Source organism: Dendroctonus ponderosae, unplaced genomic scaffold, assembly GCF_020466585.1.
Source record: "Dendroctonus ponderosae isolate FM_Combo_2020 unplaced genomic scaffold, Dpon_F_20191213v2 Dpon_F_20191213_4, whole genome shotgun sequence".
In the NCBI taxonomy this organism is placed as follows: Eukaryota; Metazoa; Arthropoda; class Insecta; order Coleoptera; family Curculionidae; genus Dendroctonus; species Dendroctonus ponderosae.
Window position 1 is genome coordinate 6,732,635 of NW_026018611.1, and position 19,394 is coordinate 6,752,028.

The 19,394-nt window shown below is 35.5% G+C and overlaps 2 protein-coding genes across 10 annotated transcripts in view; one reads left to right on the forward strand and one right to left on the reverse strand.

The window, feature by feature from the left end:
• The window catches only part of LOC109537157, a 55,124-nt gene extending 49,566 nt beyond the window's left edge, over nucleotides 1-5,558 (forward strand). For 2 of the 3 annotated variants that reach the window (XM_048666051.1, XM_048666053.1), the window contains 3 exons: nucleotides 2,985-3,158; nucleotides 3,217-3,288; nucleotides 3,899-4,248. In XM_048666051.1, coding sequence (XP_048522008.1) covers nucleotides 2,985-3,158; nucleotides 3,217-3,288; nucleotides 3,899-4,014 — 362 coding nt within the window. In that variant the 3' untranslated portion in view covers nucleotides 4,015-4,248. The other variant, XM_048666052.1, reaches the window with a different exon arrangement.
• Nucleotides 5,559-6,565: 1,007 nt separating this feature from the next.
• Nucleotides 6,566-19,394, reverse strand: part of LOC109537063 (copper-transporting ATPase 1) — a 19,068-nt gene continuing 6,239 nt past the window's right edge. For 4 of the 7 annotated variants that reach the window (XM_048666058.1, XM_048666063.1, XM_048666061.1 and 1 more), the window contains 19 exons: nucleotides 17,322-17,553; nucleotides 17,067-17,262; nucleotides 16,836-17,012; nucleotides 16,601-16,750; nucleotides 16,395-16,546; nucleotides 16,163-16,338; nucleotides 14,587-14,786; nucleotides 14,261-14,518; nucleotides 13,992-14,203; nucleotides 13,703-13,926; nucleotides 12,083-12,315; nucleotides 11,839-11,976; nucleotides 11,639-11,781; nucleotides 11,339-11,582; nucleotides 11,168-11,278; nucleotides 9,643-9,847; nucleotides 9,351-9,592; nucleotides 9,031-9,295; nucleotides 6,566-6,755 (listed from right to left, as the gene is read on the reverse strand). In XM_048666058.1, the coding sequence (XP_048522015.1) occupies nucleotides 6,638-6,755; nucleotides 9,031-9,295; nucleotides 9,351-9,592; nucleotides 9,643-9,847; nucleotides 11,168-11,278; nucleotides 11,339-11,582; nucleotides 11,639-11,781; nucleotides 11,839-11,976; nucleotides 12,083-12,315; nucleotides 13,703-13,926; nucleotides 13,992-14,203; nucleotides 14,261-14,518; nucleotides 14,587-14,786; nucleotides 16,163-16,338; nucleotides 16,395-16,546; nucleotides 16,601-16,750; nucleotides 16,836-17,012; nucleotides 17,067-17,262; nucleotides 17,322-17,553 (3,676 nt within the window). In that variant the 3' untranslated portion in view covers nucleotides 6,566-6,637. Of the gene's footprint in view, nucleotides 6,756-7,369; nucleotides 8,452-9,030; nucleotides 9,296-9,350; nucleotides 9,593-9,642; nucleotides 9,848-11,167; nucleotides 11,279-11,338; nucleotides 11,583-11,638; nucleotides 11,782-11,838; nucleotides 11,977-12,082; nucleotides 12,316-13,702; nucleotides 13,927-13,991; nucleotides 14,204-14,260; nucleotides 14,519-14,586; nucleotides 14,787-16,162; nucleotides 16,339-16,394; nucleotides 16,547-16,600; nucleotides 16,751-16,835; nucleotides 17,013-17,066; nucleotides 17,263-17,321; nucleotides 17,554-17,940; nucleotides 18,085-19,394 lie in introns of those variants that run through there. The other 3 variants (XM_048666060.1, XM_048666062.1, XM_048666059.1) reach the window with 3 other exon arrangements.

Below are 19,394 nucleotides of genomic sequence, written 5' to 3' on the forward strand. Positions count from 1 at the left end.
TGGCAGTTTTCTCAAAAAATGCTTGAATTCAAGAAGTTTTAGATTTGCGTGGTTTCTTTGAGTTGCAAAATCCACTTGAACATGACGCTGCTTATTTCGAAGTTTCTCAAGAACCATTCGAGCCAGAGAATTCGTTTTGGAATCGTTGAATAGAGAATTGAAAACTAACTCGATTCAGTCGTAACAACGTGAGTGAGGAAATTCGAGTAGTTTTGACCCAGAAAGCGAAATTTGAACAGCAGACACTTAGGTGCAAGATTATGCCAAAATTTCATGTTTTCCGTCCCGTTTTGCCTGTTTCTCGGAAGCAAAATGAGCAAGAACGCTTGATTTTACATCATTCCAGAGATAACTAAATGGCCTTTATTCGAAGTTTTTCAAGGACCATTCGAGCCACAGAACTCGTTTAGGCATCGTTGAATAGAGAATTGGAAACTCGATTCAGTCGTAACAACGTGAGTGAGGAAATTCGAGTTGTTTTGACCCAGAAAGCGAAGTTTGAACAGCAGACACTTAGGTGCAAGATTATGCCAAAATTCCATGTTTTTCGTCCCGTTTTTGCTCATTTTTCGGGGGCAAAATGAGCAAGAACACTCATTTGTATATCATTCTAGACAGAAATAAATGGCCTTTTCAAAAAGTGAACCATGGATGGGGAAATGGCAGTTTTCTCAAAAAATGCTTGAATTCAAGAAGTTTTAGATTTGCGTGGATTTCTTTGAGTTGCAAATTCCACTTGAACATGACGCTGCTTTTTTCGAAGTTTCTCAAGAACCATCCGAGCCAGATAATTCGTTTTGGCATCGTTGGCAAGAGAATTGAATGGGAGGGGGTCCCCCCCTGGATCCGCCCTTGAAAGAAACTCTTAGAGCAAACCCACAATTAAAAAATGAAGCCTCTGTAGGCAAAAAAAGGCAAAAAAAGGTTCTTCCAAAAATTGGGGTTGAATGCCCGAAAAATTTTTGACTGAGAACATTTTGCTTGGAAAATCGTCTATTCGGCATTAAAGTCTTCATAAATTGTAAACTTTTTCAACTAATATTAATTTCTCAAACATATTTTTTTTTCGAAAGTTGCACACTGTGTGTTCGAACTCGCTTTACTCCCTTGCTATTGCGCTAGTTTTGATAGCTACTTGAGATTTAACGACGTTACAAAAGAATGGAAATGGAAGTCCAACTGTTGCCAACATTCAGGGTTCAATATCGACCAAACCGTTGCCAAAGTCGATTTTTGTCAAGACCGCCGAACTCTAGCGATTATCCGTGGCAATCCAGGGCATTTTTCTTTCCGAAATATTTCCAGCAGTGGCAGAGTTATGGGCAAATAAGTGTTCAAACAGTGGATGGCAGTTTCTCATTAACTGCAAATTCCATTTTTTCGAAACTATATACGAAAACCATGTTGTTGAAAAGTGGAATTTTCTAAATTTGACACTTAAGTGAAACATTTGCACATAGCGATTTTCAAAAAACTCGAAAATTTCCACCATTTTTCGGAAAAAAAAATTGTTGCAATTTTTTTTGCCATTCAATTGCTCTTAAAAATACATTTTGGGGTTTAAGAAATCTCCGCCGCCAAACATAGCGTATCAAAAGAGCGTGTTTCTTGAACTTTGGCCCTGAATGATGTTTTTGAATTTCTGAAAAATGTTGATAACTGACTGAGTTACAGGATGAGGAGTGAAGGTATGTGCAAGCTTGAGAGTTTTTCGCTTGCCATTATTCAGAGCCCATTTCGTTCCAAACTGTTGCAAATACAAATTTTCTTATAGGCAGTGAATGTGCCGAGAAAACGCTTTGCAAATAATCTGATGTTCGATTTTGAAAATCAGTTAAATCGAAGTATTTCGTTCGGGAAATCGTCTTTTCGACCTTAAAATCATCAAAACTTTCAAGTTTTTCAACCGATTGCAATTTTCCGAGCTGCAGTTCTTATAGAAAATCGTACGTTTTTTAGCAAACTTCAAACTTTACAAATCGACCCGATATTAACAGTTATGCAGGAAAATTCTACATACAAAAACCTGTTTTTCCAAAAAAATGCGACCCTAAATCCACAAAGAAAACATTGATAACATTTGTTTTGGAAAATCGTCTTTTTGACCTTACAATTCTTGTTATGATATTCCTATCTTTCCTGGGTTTCAGTCAAAGTGTGAAGTAAAAATTTTTGAAACATCGTTTATTTCAGTACGTTTCGGCGAGACAACAGCGCCATCATCAGATTTAAAATTTGACACAAACTACAAACACCAATTTTATAGAAAATCGTTCGTTTTTTAGCAAACTTCAAACTTTATAAATCGGTCCGATTTTAACAGTTATGCAGGAAACTTCTACATACAAAACCATGTTTTTCCAAAAAAATGCGACCCTAAATCCACAAAGAAAACATTGATAACATTTGTCTTGGAAAATCGTCTTTTCGACCTTAAAATTCTTGTTATGATATTCCTATCTTTCCTGGGTTTCAGTCAAAGTGTGAAGTAAAAATTTTTTAAACATCGTTTATTTCAGTACGTTTCGGCGAGACAACAGCACCATCATTAGATTTAAAATTTTACACAAACTACAAACACCAATTCACAATTAAAACATGTTTTAAAACATGTGTAAAAAATTTATAATTTACAAAGTGAGGGGAAAAAAATTCTTCCTTCTGGGAGAGCAAAACATCGGAAAAAATTACCTCATGATTGGTAAAAATTAACGTCCCTTTAGGTCTTTGCCTTCTTGAAAAGCTTGTAAAGTACACGCAGTCAGGAAAATAAATCAGATTTAAAATTCTTTCAAAAAAAAAAAAAAAATAAAAACTTTCAAGTTTACAAAATACGATTTTTAGACAAAATCACTCGCTTTAGAACGAACTTTCCCTATTAAGAGAGTTTCTAATTTATTCATACTGAAGACTCTGATCCCTCTGGATCAGCCCTTGCTTGTTAGTTCAATTGAGTTGCAAATTATTGCTCGTTTGGTTTGTAGATTCCAACGAAATTATTCAATGTTTCTTCTATGAGAAACCGGAAGTTTATTGTGAGGAAAATCCACTGGAATTGAAGGAGACTAAGCGAATGGAGGCAGAGCAGCAGGAATCGCTGAATTCTTTGAAGAATGGCCCCAGTTCTACATGTTCCGCTGGAACCAATAACCCGAAAAGTTTGTATAAGAATCTAGACAAATGTAGATGCTTATTTTAACATCACATTCGGTTCAGGTAAACGCCAGCGTTGTAGGCAGCAGCAAGTGAGAGAGCAGACTCGCTATTTTTTGAGGAAGCGCGGTAATAGTAAGTTATTTCATGCCTAGACATTTTTTTTTTCACATTGAAACTAATTGGGTTTACAAATTTCTGAAAAAGAAATTGATATGTTGTGCCAAGTTTTTTTACATGAATGTACTTTTTTTAGAAGTCTATCGACGTTGTATTAATTTAGATTAAAAGTGCGGATAAAAAAATGTTATGTATATATATATATATACATATGAAGCAAATACATATTCGGACAGTTTTACCTGCAAAGTCTAAGTTATGGCAATTGAAAAGAATAAATGTGTCCGAATTTCTCACTTCTGTATTACATAATATGTATGTTACGCTATTGTACAGGTTGTCTCAGTGTTTTTCAAACTTATTTTAAGTCATATTTCACATTTATACAGTTTCATTAGTTTATCTTTAGTCCAGTGCAAGCATTCGAGCGATGCACTCTGAGGATGCTGCTTCTTGCTCATGCAAATCGTCAGAAATTGTTTTTCCACGGTTTCCGCTGCTTAAAACTGATGGGTTTTTTGGACTTTTAGACCGTCGAAAAGTCCAAAACACTCATTAGTTTTAAGCAGTGACCGCAAAAGTTGGATGCAATAGAAAATATTTTTTTCTGATGTTTCATTTTCAGAGGTGAATAATAATAAACAAAATAATACAATAATAGGGAGGAAGAATACAAGAAGGAAAAGTGAGGAAAAAAGGCATGCAAGTAAGAAATTTATGGGAAAGTATGGTACCCTATAGACCAATCAGGTGAATGATTGGATAGAACGCAACCAACATTAGCTGATAATTGAGTTTTCAAGAATAACTGAACTATTTATCGATTCCTTATGTTTATTACGGTTAGGTTGTTTTTATCACTCCATAAAACATATTAGGAAGTCTTGCTCAAATCACCAATTCGAAAGGAAAATACTAAGTTTTTATGGTTAATTTTATTGTTTCAATCAAGTCAATGAAAGCAGTAAAAAATCAATTTTCTCTTTGCAGATTTACCAAAAAACACACTGAAGTAGATGGGATAGATACACAGGGTATGTGGCTGATTAGCATTAGTTTAATGTGATTTTGTTCTTAAGTGTTTATCTCAATTTAGTTTGTAAGTTTCACAATTTATTACTCACAGAGTTGGGTTGATCATTTTGAAAACAAATATCGATGCAGTTAGATGCGTTATTAGTTTTACAAGTTGCGAAGGCCCTAAATTGGGCATTCATATTTTTATTTGTTTTGTGATATTATCAGAGTTTTAATGTTTATATTTTATGTTGTGTTTGTTTGTTTATGTTTAGATTTTTCAGTGTTTGTTTCCTGCTTGTGTATGGCTGGAGTCCCGCGATTAAACCGGGTCACTATAAACGGAAGATTCATTTATTTTTGCTTGTGGTTAACATTTTATTTTATTTGACAAACTTTTAGAAGCCTAGTAGCAATAAAGATTAGATAGAGATAGGCTTTAGAGGCCATTCCTTGCAACTTGTGAGTTTTTCGGGTTTTTAGGCCGTCGTACAAAATAATTTCTTCCTGACGTTTCGCAAGCACCAGTGCCTTGCATCTTCAGAGGTGGTTTGCTCGAAAGCTGATTGACCAGTACAGTGTAAGCTATCAAGCAAACCAGCTCTGAAGATGCAGGCCACTCGTCCTTGCGAAACGCCAAGAAAATTTTTTTGTGGATGTAAAAACCCGCAAAACTCACAAGTTTCAATAAAAATTAGGCCCGTAACGATCTGTACATTTCGAGCTTTACGCTTGAAGAGGAAAAAGAAATGTTATTGCTTTAAGGAGTTTTCTTTTATTTTTGTTTCGTTCAGCAATACCTCTGATGAATTATCGCAAGATCTCATTAAAGTCAAATATTTGCCATAATTTAATCGGTAATTTCAGTTTAAGGTAAACTTGATGTTCACATTTTCTTATTTAGTAGATTTTAGGTAACGTTATGTTGGTGCCTTTGCTCTGTTCGAACGCATAGAAACTTTACAGAGTTTCATTTCTAATCAGCTGGAGTTAAATATATTTTTTACAATGCCTAGGTATTAGACTGTTGCCAAGATTTACTTAAAAAACATAGTTCTTATCATACATCTACTATTTAAGACATTGGAATTACAGGGGCTTATCAGAAACACCGAAAGTATTTCTTTCTCCTGCAGGAGATTCAAGCGAGACTGATTTTAACATTTTAAAAACAATTGATTAGTTTTTGTACACTCAATCCTAATGCCTCGTCCAGAGCTAACGAGCCGAGCCTGATCAGCGGCAAATTCCTTTATTTCGTCAAAACACCGACAGAAAATCGATCGTCTGTCGGTGTTTTGACGAAAAATCAAAGAATTTTGCCGCGGATCAAGCTCGGCTCGTTAGCTCTGGACGAGGCATTAGGTATATGCCAAAGGGATGCAATAAAACCGTAAAAAACGGACAGTATTATATATTTCGAAAACTAGGTAGTTAGTGAGATTAGTGCTAATGACCGTGATGCTAATTGGTAAAAGATGCCTATTTAGGTCCCATGGGTTTATCGGTCAATAGATAGTGGCAAAAAATAAAACACTATTTCTCTTGGAGCAACGATTCGACTATATTTAAGCGATCTTCAGGGCTCTAAAAGGGAAAATAATCTAGTGGTCGTCAATAAAAGGTATTCACCACTTAGTCATTAATATTAAATAAAAGAAAAGAGAACTTAGCATGTTTTTTGCCACTATCTATATTGACCGATAATGATCTCATCTTTTACCAGTGATAATTTTAGTTAAGGCTGTTTATTACAATTTACTTATTAGTTATTTACTACTTATGTGGGATATTGAAACGTATTGAAAAAGTTGGTCTCAGGGAGGGTTCCTAATTTTGTCACTGTTCTATAATATTTGCTTTCGAAATGATCACAATTTAATGTTTTGTTTGGTGTTTTGTTGTTACTATTGCGTTATTTTGTTGTAGTTAAGGTAGTAAAAGTATCATGTTAATCTAAAAATTGGTTTTGTGTCCGTTGAGGTATAAATGAATTAATTACTACCGGGCAACTGAAGCGTAATAGTTTTGTGTTGTTTTTTCAATTGCTACTAATAAACACAGTTATATTTTGTCAACCAAAACCAGCATACATCAAATATTTTCAAATCATTCCCACATTTCCCAGTAAAATCGCAACAAAGAAAATTTAATATGTTATTATTGAAAATAATAAAATATATCTTATAAAACAAAACAAGAAAATCACATCACAAATCGAGATTGAATAGGAGAGAAATAACATTCGATTTTCAAAATGTACATAACAGGAATATAAATATATATCAATGTTTTATTTAAGTACTCAACTTATTTTAAAGAAAAAAAAACAGATGTTGATATTATATTAGATAAGTGGTTGTTGCACATCAAAGTCCCTTGACTTTGAGCTGAAACCGATGGAAGCTTCTTCATCTCGCTCTGAGAGGAGCCTTTGTTTCGCCGATTTATTTTTGCCAAGGAACCTAAACAGGAAATAGTATCAGCCGACTGTTTCCACTAAGAGTAGAAGAAAATGTTGAATAGAATTACTGCCAGGTTAGAATTTCTATAAGTGTTACGTTTTTCTAAGAGTGTAACAATGTGTAGGCTACTGGTGGATTTTATACACAATACAATATTGCCATTGGCCTATACATATTTCGGGGATTTCACTTAAAGTGTTAAGAAGCAAGTAATGCCTTCAGTGATCAAATATACCTACAGTTACATTTTAGAATAACTTTTTTTTGGTATTTCCCAAATTAATAGTGGCTTTGGAAATCTACATTCACTATGAAGTTTTTTGGCGGGTATTTTGCATAAAAAAGTTCCTTTTCATTTTTCATTTCATTCAAATAAAACAATAAAAAACTATTTTTTAATGGATAATCACAGACCTTATGCTTAAGCTGTAAGAACAATTAATTTTGAAAAAGTACCTTGACGTTTTGATAGCAATTCTATGTTTAGCAAAATATACCTAAAAAAGAGTGAATTAATAAATTCTTATAAAAAAAGGGATTTTGTTTTGTAATAAAGTGTACATTTTATTAAAATTACTAAACAAAATTTATTTTGATTTGATTTGAATGATGAGATGGTTTCTTCAGTGCGTACATACCCGCTTCCTCCCTTTCTAATAATACATTGTTAAACAAGCAATCAGTGACAAACAATTGTCATTTCTTCACTTTGTTTTTAATCTCATTGTTTAAAAAACAAAGACAAATAAGATTAATTAAGAATTTTGATAAAATTTAATTTAAATGTATCTTCTTCCTAAGAGTTCACTGTCAATATAACATACATAGGCTTGAATTACATGAACATGATGCAACATGATTTTCTTGATTTAATAGAATGGATACATTTTGAAAAACGAAAACTCACAGCGAATATTTACAGATTTTCATTAATTTAGGCTCGTTTAACAACTTATTAATATACTATCTTTTATGTATCTTTTGATAAATACTGCAAAATTGCAATCGAAACGTCCAGGCAACTTTCTAAGTTAATTTTTTAGAGCAAACTTTATCAATCCTTAATAAAAGACGTGAAGAAATGCTGTCTTCTTTAAAAGATGAACATTTTTAGGGTGATTAAAAAGGTTTTTCTGTCTGAAAATAGTCGATTGGAAAACCAGCTTCTTTTTTATTTTACATCATCTTGCTTAAATTATGGCCGGTTTATTACGACAATTATGTTGAGAGGCTTCAAATTATTGTGATGAATGGTTTAAATGTTAAAAAATTATTTGCCTAAATGGGTCATTTTCATGGGTTACTTTTCTTCTTAATGGAAGTATAATGTGAGCGCTACTATGTATAATTCGTATGTGTCAATCTAATTAAAAATGTGATTAATACGTAATCGAAAATTGAAATGTTAGTTCACATTAATGCTAAAAGCATAATAGACGGTTAGTAAAATAAGCGCAGGGCATTCTTCGCAAAAGCACAAATAAAAAATAAAGTGGTCAGGGTGCAAAACAAGCACAAACACAAAAAATAAAAAAATGAAAATCTGCAACGTACTTATTATTTACAACAATAAAATAGCAGTAGATCGAGCAGTAGAAAAACATCACAAAGAAAAGAAAACATAACGACTTACGATAGTTACTAAGCCACTTAAGCTTCGGGATTAACTAAAAATTTGAAGGCACTTTTTCCTTTTCTAAAATAAAATAGAATCAACTTAATATACGTAAGTTAAAATTGCATGTTTTGTGTAAATTATCTCTATCATTTTCGAAGTCTTATGTACAATTTAAAGATTTTCAAAATGCAAATAATCACCAATTCGCACATCACCGAATCATTTTTTTTTCTCATTTCATCGACATTTTCTATAATAGATTGTTTTTCGAGAGTATTATTTGTTGAGAACATACAATAGTTTGTAGATGATTGTATTGCAAATTTTCTGCGATTTTGCAACCGACTATCGTACTGTAAAACTTGTCTTATTCTTCACTCAGTATTACTTGAGAGAATAATTTTTCATAAATGAGCAAACTAATAGTCGAGATACCATTCTCAACTTGGTCCAAACAGCTGGTTGAACGCATAACGGCGTGCAGACCTAGATCTAAATGAACTTTATCAACCACTTTTTTACTGAATTGTTAGTGAACCTTCACCTTGCTATATCAAATCGAATACTAATCTGGAAATTGAAATATAATCTACAAAATGATATAAGATCATGCAAATGGGTGCTTGTTAGTATTCTCGGCAGTGCGTTGTGTTATACCTAGATAAAGTGGTCGGGCTGCCTCCTCCTAGACTTTCGATGTCATCCAGGCCGCGATGAATTGAAATCGCTTCCAATGAGCAGTGATCCCGACTGGCTAAGTATTCAGCAGTCTCTAAGTCCTTTTTCGTCGGCTTTTTCCAAAGCTTCAGCAACAAACTGGAAGCCACTACGGATACGGAGCTCATTGCCATTGCTCCGCTGGCCATCCAAGGCGCCAGCATGAACCCCACCATACTAAAAGCACCTGCCGCCAATGGAATTCCTGCAGAGAAAGTTAAATATACAAGCAAGCGCTTAGGCAATGCACCAAGAAGTACCTAACAAGTTGTACATGCTGGCAAATATGAAATTGAGCCGAATTCGATCGACAGTTTTCCGGCTGAGTTGTAGACAAGCCACGACATCCAGCAGGTCATTTCTCATAAGTACAACATGGGCTGCTTCAACGGCCACATCGGTTCCAGCAGCAATTGCCATCCCAACGTCTGCTTGTGCTAATGCAGGAGAATCGTTTATTCCATCACCTACCATTGCCACACGAATTCCCCTGCTTTGGTACCTGAAAATTGTTTTTTTCGAGATACATTCACTCTCTTTTTTCGTCCTTACCTTTGAACTCGCGCTACTTTGTGCGACGGCAAGACTTCTGCATAAACTTTCGAGATTCCCACTTGCCTGGCGATGCTGACCGCGGTCTGTCTGTTGTCGCCAGTCAGAAGAATCACCTCCAATCCCATTTTTTTCAAAGTATAAACTGCTAAGTGTGCCTCCGGTTTTACCATATCGGCTACGCTAATCATGGCTACGATGGCATCTAAAGAACAACAGTAAATGAGAATCCGGAGGATTTTTAGGGTCTAATTTACACGGTTGTTCACGATCTGTTTAAGGAACGTGCTACGGGCAATTATCTAAGTTTTTCTATATAGGAAATCCTACCCTCACATTATCTATTTTAAGTGTTTTTTTGTGTAATTTTTCCGGATATTCTTGAAAGGGGAATTATAGAAAGAAGAATGCCTACTGAACTAGTGAACGTTAGTTGTAGCCACAGCTCTCTCAGTTTCAACTAAACTAACTTCCAAGTAAAAGGAAACAAACAAACAAAAACAGGACGAAACATGATTTTATATGATTTTTATGCGATATTGGCCATACATTGTTTGAAAATATTTTCGTTCCACAGAGTGTTCGCGAAAATCCATGGCATTACCAAATTATGTTTTTTAAACGGAACATAATTAGCATCAATATGTCGCAATTGGTTCTCTCTTTCAAGATCTCGGTGGTGCAATTGAAAGGCCACCGAGATCACCTGACATGACACCCATTGACTTTTTCCTATGGGGTCATGTTACGGGTGAAATTTACAAACAGGTGCAACATTTGCTCAAGACATGAAAACACGAATAAGGCGAAGTTTTCGAAAATGTTTCAATACAAATTTTAGACAAGATAAAAATGTTTTTTAGGCTTAGAACTGTAATGTGTGTGCAAAATGAGGGTGGACTGTTGCACCTAGGAACACCTATATAAATCTCAATATATCAGTTAAACATATTTGCGGGCTGTAATGCTGTAATGTTCATTGTCTTTATTGGTTACTGTTTTTTTACTATTAGGTTGTAGTTATTTGTTGTAATAGAATTTCAATAACTTTATGTGTAAATAGTTGATAAATTTTTCTGGGACTACTGCTAAAGCGTGAACTCATTGCCTGCATTTGTTACTGTTTTATTAATTATTGTTTGTTTTTTAAATGCAACATTTCCTGTTTCTTCAGATCTATACAATAACTTTTTGAATTTTTTTACAAACTTCTTGTTGGGTATTTTGCCTCAAAATGTTTGTCTTTAAAAAAAACAGAATTTCCTCACGTCTTCTATTTATCAATCTGTAATAGAAGACGTGAGGAAATTCTGTCTTTTTCGAAGACAAAAATGTTTGAGGCGAAATACCCAAAAAGAAGTTTGTAAAAAAAACAGTAAATTTAATTTACGGACACTAAAATCTTCATATACTTATTATCTTTCAAATTACTTGACTCAAATATTTACATTTTTAATTCCGCAGAGGATAAAGATCACGTCTACTACTGATCTCAGAAAAGCGTAAAAATGTATGATAAACTTACCATTTATAGCGCACAAAACTGCAGACCTTCCTTCTTCCTCTTCCGCTACCATCTTCTGGTCAACTTCCGGCAAAAGCGCCAGGCCGTTTCTTCGCATCCATTCTCTATTGCCTTGGCAGGAAGTTAACGAAATTAATTGAAAAACTCAAATTTTTAAAAGACGCCTCTTACCGACTATTACAGTATATTCGCCCAATCCCGTGTCTGCCGGAGCATCGCCCATGCCAATCAGATGTCCCAGACGCATATTAGGGGATTGATGCACCTCAATTTCCACACCATTTACCTTGAAAGTGCCGGAACTTCCAGCCGACACCAATGAGGAAAAGTTCGATAATTCCGCGCTGTTTTTGGCGTTCTTTATCAGCGGTGAAATATCGGAGACTATGCACTTGAGACCGCATCCTGGCACAGCCTGAAAACGATCTCCGTCAAAGTTTTTCCAAATACTTAGTTGCACTTTACACTCACTTGAAAACTCTTACTGCTTCCGTTAATGTCACTCCCTAGCACTTCCCTAACGTATTTCAAAATAGCGGAAGCAATTGGATGCTCTGAGTTGGCTTCGGCACAACCAACAGCGGCTAGGATTAAAGCCGGACTATAACTATCGCCTAAAGAAATTTGAAATTAATCAATACAGCCTTTAAAAGGTTTTTTTGGTCACTTGCCCTGCATCCAAATCTTGGAAACTTCTGGAGTGCCCTTAGTTATAGTGCCAGTCTTATCAAACATTATGGCTTTCACTTTGTGGGCATTCTCTAATGGGCCTGCTCCTTTGATTAGGATGCCGTTCAACGCACCAACACCTGAAAAACAATTTAAAACCCATTATTAGCAACATCCGTTAGTCGTTTTGTATATTTTATCGTAGCTGATGCATTTACCGACTTTTAATTAAAAAAAAATAGTTACCAGTTCCCACCATGACCGCAGTAGGTGTAGCTAATCCCAAAGCACAAGGACATGCGATTGCAAGGACGCTCAAAGCGCACCTAAACACAAACTGTAGGATGATTTCCACATTACTAAAACCCTCAGCTTTTTCGTGCTTGCTGACTGGAAGCAGATCGATGTCTATCGCCCCAATTATCGACCAGATTATAAGAGTAAGCACTGAAACTCCCACTACCGCCGGAACAAAGTATCTGGAACAGAATCCATGGATTTTAGCTCCCCTGGATAGACTAGAAAATCACATTTACAAGGCAACTAAATACACTTAGGAGGCATGACTTCAGTTATACTCGTACAAGGTGAAGAGTAAAGTAAGTTTTCAACTACTTTTTGATATATTTATATGAAATATGAACGAAAATGGAGTTTTTTAGTTATTCGGATTTAACGATGAACATTTTCATTTTCATGTGTTTAGATACCACATTTTGAAATTTGGCAGTAGAAAAGAGAAATTCAAGAACAATATTTGGTTTGCAAAATATTTGTCTTAGTGTGGGCATAAAATCTTCCAAATTAACGTATGTTCAAACTCAAAAATCTATCTTTGTTTGTAAATGACAAACCTCGTATATTATCAGTGAGTTTTACTCAATATACGAAAACCGTACATCGTTGCTAAATAGTTTCTATATCAACTGTTCTAGTTCTATTTTTGAAAAACCCTTCAAGAATTAAAGGTTTTCGTATCCTGAGTAAATAACACTAACACGTTCCTCTTTTTTCTCTTGATCCCCTGGTGGAAAGTACACAGTTTCGCCACTCTTTTCAATAGCGAAAGAATCACTTTTACTCATTACAATGACATGACAATGACAATTTACCTTTCCGCCGATTATTCAATTACATTTTCTTCACCCCATGTGGAAAGTAATAACTTAAGCCACGCACGCTGACAGATTGACTCTGTCACCGACTGTTTTGACAACATTTTCAAAGCGGATTTTTCAAAACCTTATATTTTAAGCATTACTTTACATATTAGGTACAAATTTTCTTCATCCCGGGTGGAAAGTAATAACTTTCGCCACGCACGCTGACAGCTTGACTCTGTCACTGACTGTCAGCTGACTGTGTTGACAAGATCTTGAAAGTTTTTTTCAAAATCTTATAGTTTTCCCGGCTAGTTTCCACCGAGGCTCAAGAAAAACAGTATACAGTACGCGAATAGTGTACCGTAATATACTATTCTTGTTCCCTTGGAGGAAAGTACGTACTTCCGCCACTGTTTTCGATGGCAAAAGCATCACTTTACATATTAGGTAGAAATTTTCTTCATCCCAGGTGGAAAGTAATAACTTTCGCCACGCACGCTGACAGCTTGACTCTGTCACTGACTGTCAGCTGACTGTGTTGACAAGATCTTGAAAGTTTTTTTCAAAACCTTATAGTTTTCTCGGCTAGTTTCCACCGAGGATCAAAAAAATTATACGGTACGCGAGACGAAAGTCGAAATTCCGCCACTGCGTTTATGCTAAACGCGCCTAAAAAAGTTTTCGCTTCAAAAAAATTAATAAATTCAGTTCCACTACTAAGCCTAGAGCTAAGGCTAAGTTAAAACCCATCGAATTTACTCACCCAGCAATTTTATCCGCTAAATGCTGAATCGGAGCTTTGGAAGTTTGGGCTTCTTCGACCAATTTTACGATTTGAGACAACGTGGTCGCTTCCCCCGTATGAGTCGCTTCTACGATCAACAATCCATGCTGGTTTATCGAACCGCCGATCACAGAGCTTCCTATTTTCTTTGGAACCGGCATGCTTTCCCCAGTGATGAGACTTTCGTCGCACATCGATTGGCCCTAACGCAATTGGAAGAGAATACTTGTTATCGGCTTTAATAGAGTGGATGCTTTTCCGTTCACACCTGTGTAACTTTGCCGTCAACTGGCACTTTGGCACCGGGCACAACTTTCAAAAAGTCTCCTCGCTGCACCAGATCAACATTGACCACTTGCTCACCAGTTACTTCGCCTTTCAGTCCAAGAGTGACGATTACGGCATCTGTAGCTTTGAGGGAGAGCAATCGACTCAATGCTTCCGATGTTTTGCCCTTGGCGATATGCTCTAACCATCTGCCTGCATGCAAAAAACTTAACTAAGTTGGTTTTCATTATGTTGGTTAAGTTGACTTACCCAAGCTGATGAACACCAGAAGCATGGGAGGCGTATCAAAGAACGTTTGCGGCGAGGTCTTCTGCTGCATGATCATTGCGGCTAAAACGACCAGCACTGAGTACGTATAAGAAATGGACGTGGCCATCGCTATTAAAACGTCCATGTTAGTGGTGCGATGCCTAAGTGCTTTATAAGCCTGTACGATAAAATGCCGCCCTCCCAGGATGAGAACTGGAGTGGACAGGACGAACATTATCAAATTTTCCAGGGATAAACCTGATAATGACATATAATAACATATTAATGTTTGCCTGCGCTCTCTGGATGTATGTCGGCTAACTTACCAGGAACAACGCAACACATGTCCTCATGGGACATATTTCCGGAAGACATTATGACCATAAAATACATCATAGCGATCATGCAGGGCCCGCCAAACGCCAAAGAATAAAAAAAGCTTCGCTTCCATTTTCGAATTTCACCTTTCTGTTGCAGTCGATCAGTGTCGTGATCTTTGGTCGCCAGTCGCGCGTTGAAACCTAATCTATTACTCAGAAATTTTAATTGAAACCCATAGGAATTAACTAATACAAATTCTATTGCAAAAATGTCCACACTTATTTTCAAACAGGGTCTGCAAAAATCGCATCAGTCATTAATATGAAATTTAGCAAGTAACGCACAAGTCGACACTAAAATCAAACAAATGATGGGATTCGAGGCAAAACCGCCAAAGTGCAATAACTTAGTAAGGAAAACAACTTAAATGTTGTTAACTCGTGTTCTCCATATTTCCTACTGTTTGCCAGTAAAATCGCGCAAGTAAAAATCATGGCCTAACGGCCTGTTTTGGTGAACAAAAAATTCGATATAAAAGAATCTTCATATTGAAGGAATTGTATTATTATTTTTAATCATTATGTCTTCTGGATGAAAAATATGAATTATTTTATACCTGTTAATAATATATGAAAGCAAAGGGAAAATAAAAGAAAGAAAATCGTTCAGGAGTATTAACACGCATGCCAAAGTGGGAATTTACAGACGAAAAAATACTTTTTTCTTAGTTGTACAGTTTACAAACTTATGTTACCTACAAACAAGTTTTTCAACTTCAGCAATAAAAAAGAACCTAAAAGAAAGTCGGCTAGAGCTAGATTTTGCATCAATTTGAAAATGTTTAAACGAGCATATTAAAGATCCAAAAAAGGACACAGTCAAACTATAAAATGCAGAAACATAATATGGTTTCATACAATAAAAACCAAACATATCAGCTTTCCTTTAGAAACTTTGGATGAGGACTTTCCATTTTTCAGCCAGAAAAATGCTCAAAAAATGTTAGGTGTCCAGTAAATAATTCAAACTGAGAGCCCCTTCATCAAGAATCACGAAAAATTAAATATGAGAAATGGGAGAATTTACAAAAGTTGCTACTTTCATCCTTCCAACATACCATCAATTTTACAAAGATCTACCCATGAACCAAAGCCGCAAAAAATAGAAAAAACAAACGACCAGCAATCCAGTTGAAGATTCGCAAATTGAAAATGTTGATGAACAAGATAATAATTACATGAATTTGTTGTCAGATTACGAGTAAATTTAGTAAAAATATTAAAATATTCAAAAAAATTGTTCGCTTTGTCGTTTTTGTATATTTTGATCATTTGTTTTAATTCAAAGGCACACCTTTTGGCTTTTTTGTTCAATAACATATTTAAAAAAACATGTTTTCGATTTCTTGAATAAAAGTTAAGTTTTGTACTTAATTTAAATCGTTCTATAACATCAACTAATTTAATTTATAAGCTAAAAATTTTCCATTGTACGAAAACTGACGATTCATTTCTCCAAATAAGCCTTTTATGACTTAGGCGGTTTTGCTTCTAATTTCAAGGGGTCAAATCATGTACTTACTTCTGAATAGCATCAATTATGCTCCTCGGTCCGGTAACTTCAGGATCGTACTTGAACTTTCCCTTTTGAACAGTGAGGGCGACTTGTGCACTTAGAATGCCCGGATACTTAACAATATTGCTTTCAATTTTATGAACACAACTCGCACATGTCATTCCGCTAATCTCCAGATCCACCTAAATCAACGAAAAACCATTTATAAATTGGCACTCGCCGCACTATTCACATTTACTTCCGACTGTCCAGCGCCGGACTGAACCATAATCGATGCAGGAAATCCCAGCTCGCTGATAGACTCAGCGATTTCGGGCGGCGTTACCAGACTGGGGTCGAATTGTACCTCAGCTCTGGCTGCTAGTAGAGATACTAAAATCTTGTGGCATCCTAAAAACCAGAAACTGAGTCTCCTCCAATTAAATAGAGCTTAGTAGTTAGTACCTGATATTTTTTTAACATGTTTTTCGATAGCAGCCACACAAGACCCACAAGTCATTCCCTTTACGTGAATATAGCATTTTTCCAAATTAACGTCTGGATCTTGAGGTGTGTTATTTTTACTGGCACTCCCATTAGCCATCGGAATATTATCTGAAATAACAAGACACCAACTCAACTCTGGGGCGTTCCAATCTCAATCGAGTCGAGCACGGAATTACTCACTGTCGATTCTTACCTTTCTTTTTAACATCTTTGCCGTTAATGCTTTTTACATATGCATCGAAGCCCATATCTTCGATTTGCCGTGCAATATCGTTCGGTTGAATTCTATTGGGCAGATATTGCACGAAAGCTTCTTTTCCTTCTAAATCTACTTTTATGTGTTGGAGGCCTGGTACAGTTGAAAGCATACCTAGAATATTATAAGTTATTATTACGTCTATGTTCTAGAACCCACAAAAATTACCTTCAATGCTTTGAACACAACTATTGCAAGTCATGCCATCAATGTGCACCAAACACTCATTGGGACTGTTCAGTTCGCTGCTGAGTAAAGGCAATGAGGCCTCAAAGCCCATATCATCGATCCAATCGCAGATCTCTTGAGGATCGGTTAGCTTCGGATCATAAGTTACTAGGGCCAAATTCTCCGGCAGGCTTACCTATAGTTTTAATAATTGTCGAATATTTTACTTTGCACATTTGGTAGCTGAGAACTTACTTTTATATTTAAAATCCCGGATTTTTTTCGTATTGTATCCTGTATACTATTAACACATGACTGGCAGGTCATTCCCATAATATTGATGCGAACAGTTTCATTTTCATAGTCCCTGCTAAAGTGTGGTGAGGAGACTTTGTAGTCTCCAGTGGCCGAGATGCCAGGAACGGATTCATGATCCACATACGTTCGGTTGATGAGCGGCTCGAACCCCAAGGTGTCCGAGGTATTTCTGAAAAAATACATATTTTAAATAGTTTTAAAAAGCAAATAGCTAATTGTATGCGGGAAATTTCTAAGTTGTAAACGTAGAGTGAACATACGAAATTGATCTGTTATTAGCGCCGAATTATGATTTCCTAATTCAAGAACTCCCCAAGGTGTTCGCAGAATGATAATTTCAAAAAGGTGTCTCAAGGTTTCGCTTTTCGATCGGAATAATATTTTAATGACCTTAGATATCCTCCGCGTCTTAATAATAACGAAGGCACATAGAATAAAATTGGCAATCTAATAAAGACCATTTCTACATTAATTTTCGAATTTTCCTTGTACTCGATCCGGACAAACGTTTTGAAATAAACTTTTTATTTCAATTTTACCACCGACAAAAACTTACGAGTCATTGTCATCTACATCTAATAACAGGAGAACTTTCTCCATATTTCTATCACTTCCAGAGCACGAGTTTCTTTGAAATTTTGAAAAAACGTCGCACCAAAGTAGGAGCTTACATGTGAATAAAGCGCCGATTCAAGAAACCTGCCACTTGAAGCTTGATAAGCCACAACAAGCGAATAATACTACCCAGAGATAAGCATATGGAAATGGATTCGTTAATTAGACTGTTTACCTATCAGGTTATCTGAAAATAACGGCTGATCAAAATCGAGCAGTTAATAATCGAAATAAAAACTGCGTGGATCAGTTTTGAAAAGATTTTTTTTCAAAAAAAAGATATTTTTTTATTAATGCGATTAATGACCGAAATACCTTGCTGATGCATGAAAAATTTGCGTTTCTAGTTCGTAAGTTACCATATTGCGTGTTTGTAAATTATAAACGTACAACGTACCAAGTTTCATAAAAATTTAAAATACGGTTTCAATTTCAACAGAGAAAAATTTTTTTATGGAATAAAGTGCAATGTAGCAAACAGAAAAACTTCTTCTACAAAGAAGTAATATCAAATTTCAAGTATTCAACGCTCATATTGTGAAGTAAAATTATGAAAAGTCTTGATTGCAAGAAGTTTTAGATTTCCCTGTTTTTTTTTTAGTTGCAAAATCCACTGAAACATGACGCTGCATTTTTCGAAGTTTCTCAAGCCTCATTTGAGCCACAGAATTGGTTTTGACATCGTTCGATAGAGAATTGAAAATTCGACTCAGTCATTACAACATGAGTGAGGAAATTCGAGTAGTTTTGACCTAGAAAGCGAAATTTCAATATCAGACACTTAGGTGCAAGGTTGTGCCAAAATTTCATATTTTCCATTTCGTTTTTGCTCATTTATCGGAAGCAAGATAATCAAGAACGCTCATTTTTAGATCATTCCAGCGAGAACTAAATGGTCTTTTTAGAAAAGTAAGGAAGTTGGCAGTTTTCTGAAAAAAATCTTAATTTCAAAAAGTTTTAAATTTGAGTGTGTTTTTTTCAGTTTTAAAATCGACTCAAACATGACGCTGCTTTTTTCGATCTGGTAGAAAAACAGCAAATAATTGAATTAAACTGGGCCAGAAAAAAATGAGTTTAGGTATAACCCTTAAATACGTTGACGCTAAATTAGGTGTTTAATATCTTAAATTTAAGCATTCCTCACAAAAAACAAACGCCACTATCGGAATACATCGATTTTAGAGAACAATGGATATTGTTTGGGTTTAATGAATAAAACATTATGAGACAAAGGAAAAATTACTGAAAAAGTTCGTTCTGCCCTTGATTGCAGCGCAATCAGCGGAATGATGAATTCAGATGGTAAAGTCAGAATAAATTTATAATTCTCCTACAGGGTGGTCCACTTTTAATTGTCAACATGATAATCTTTTGCTATCAAAACTATTTAATAAT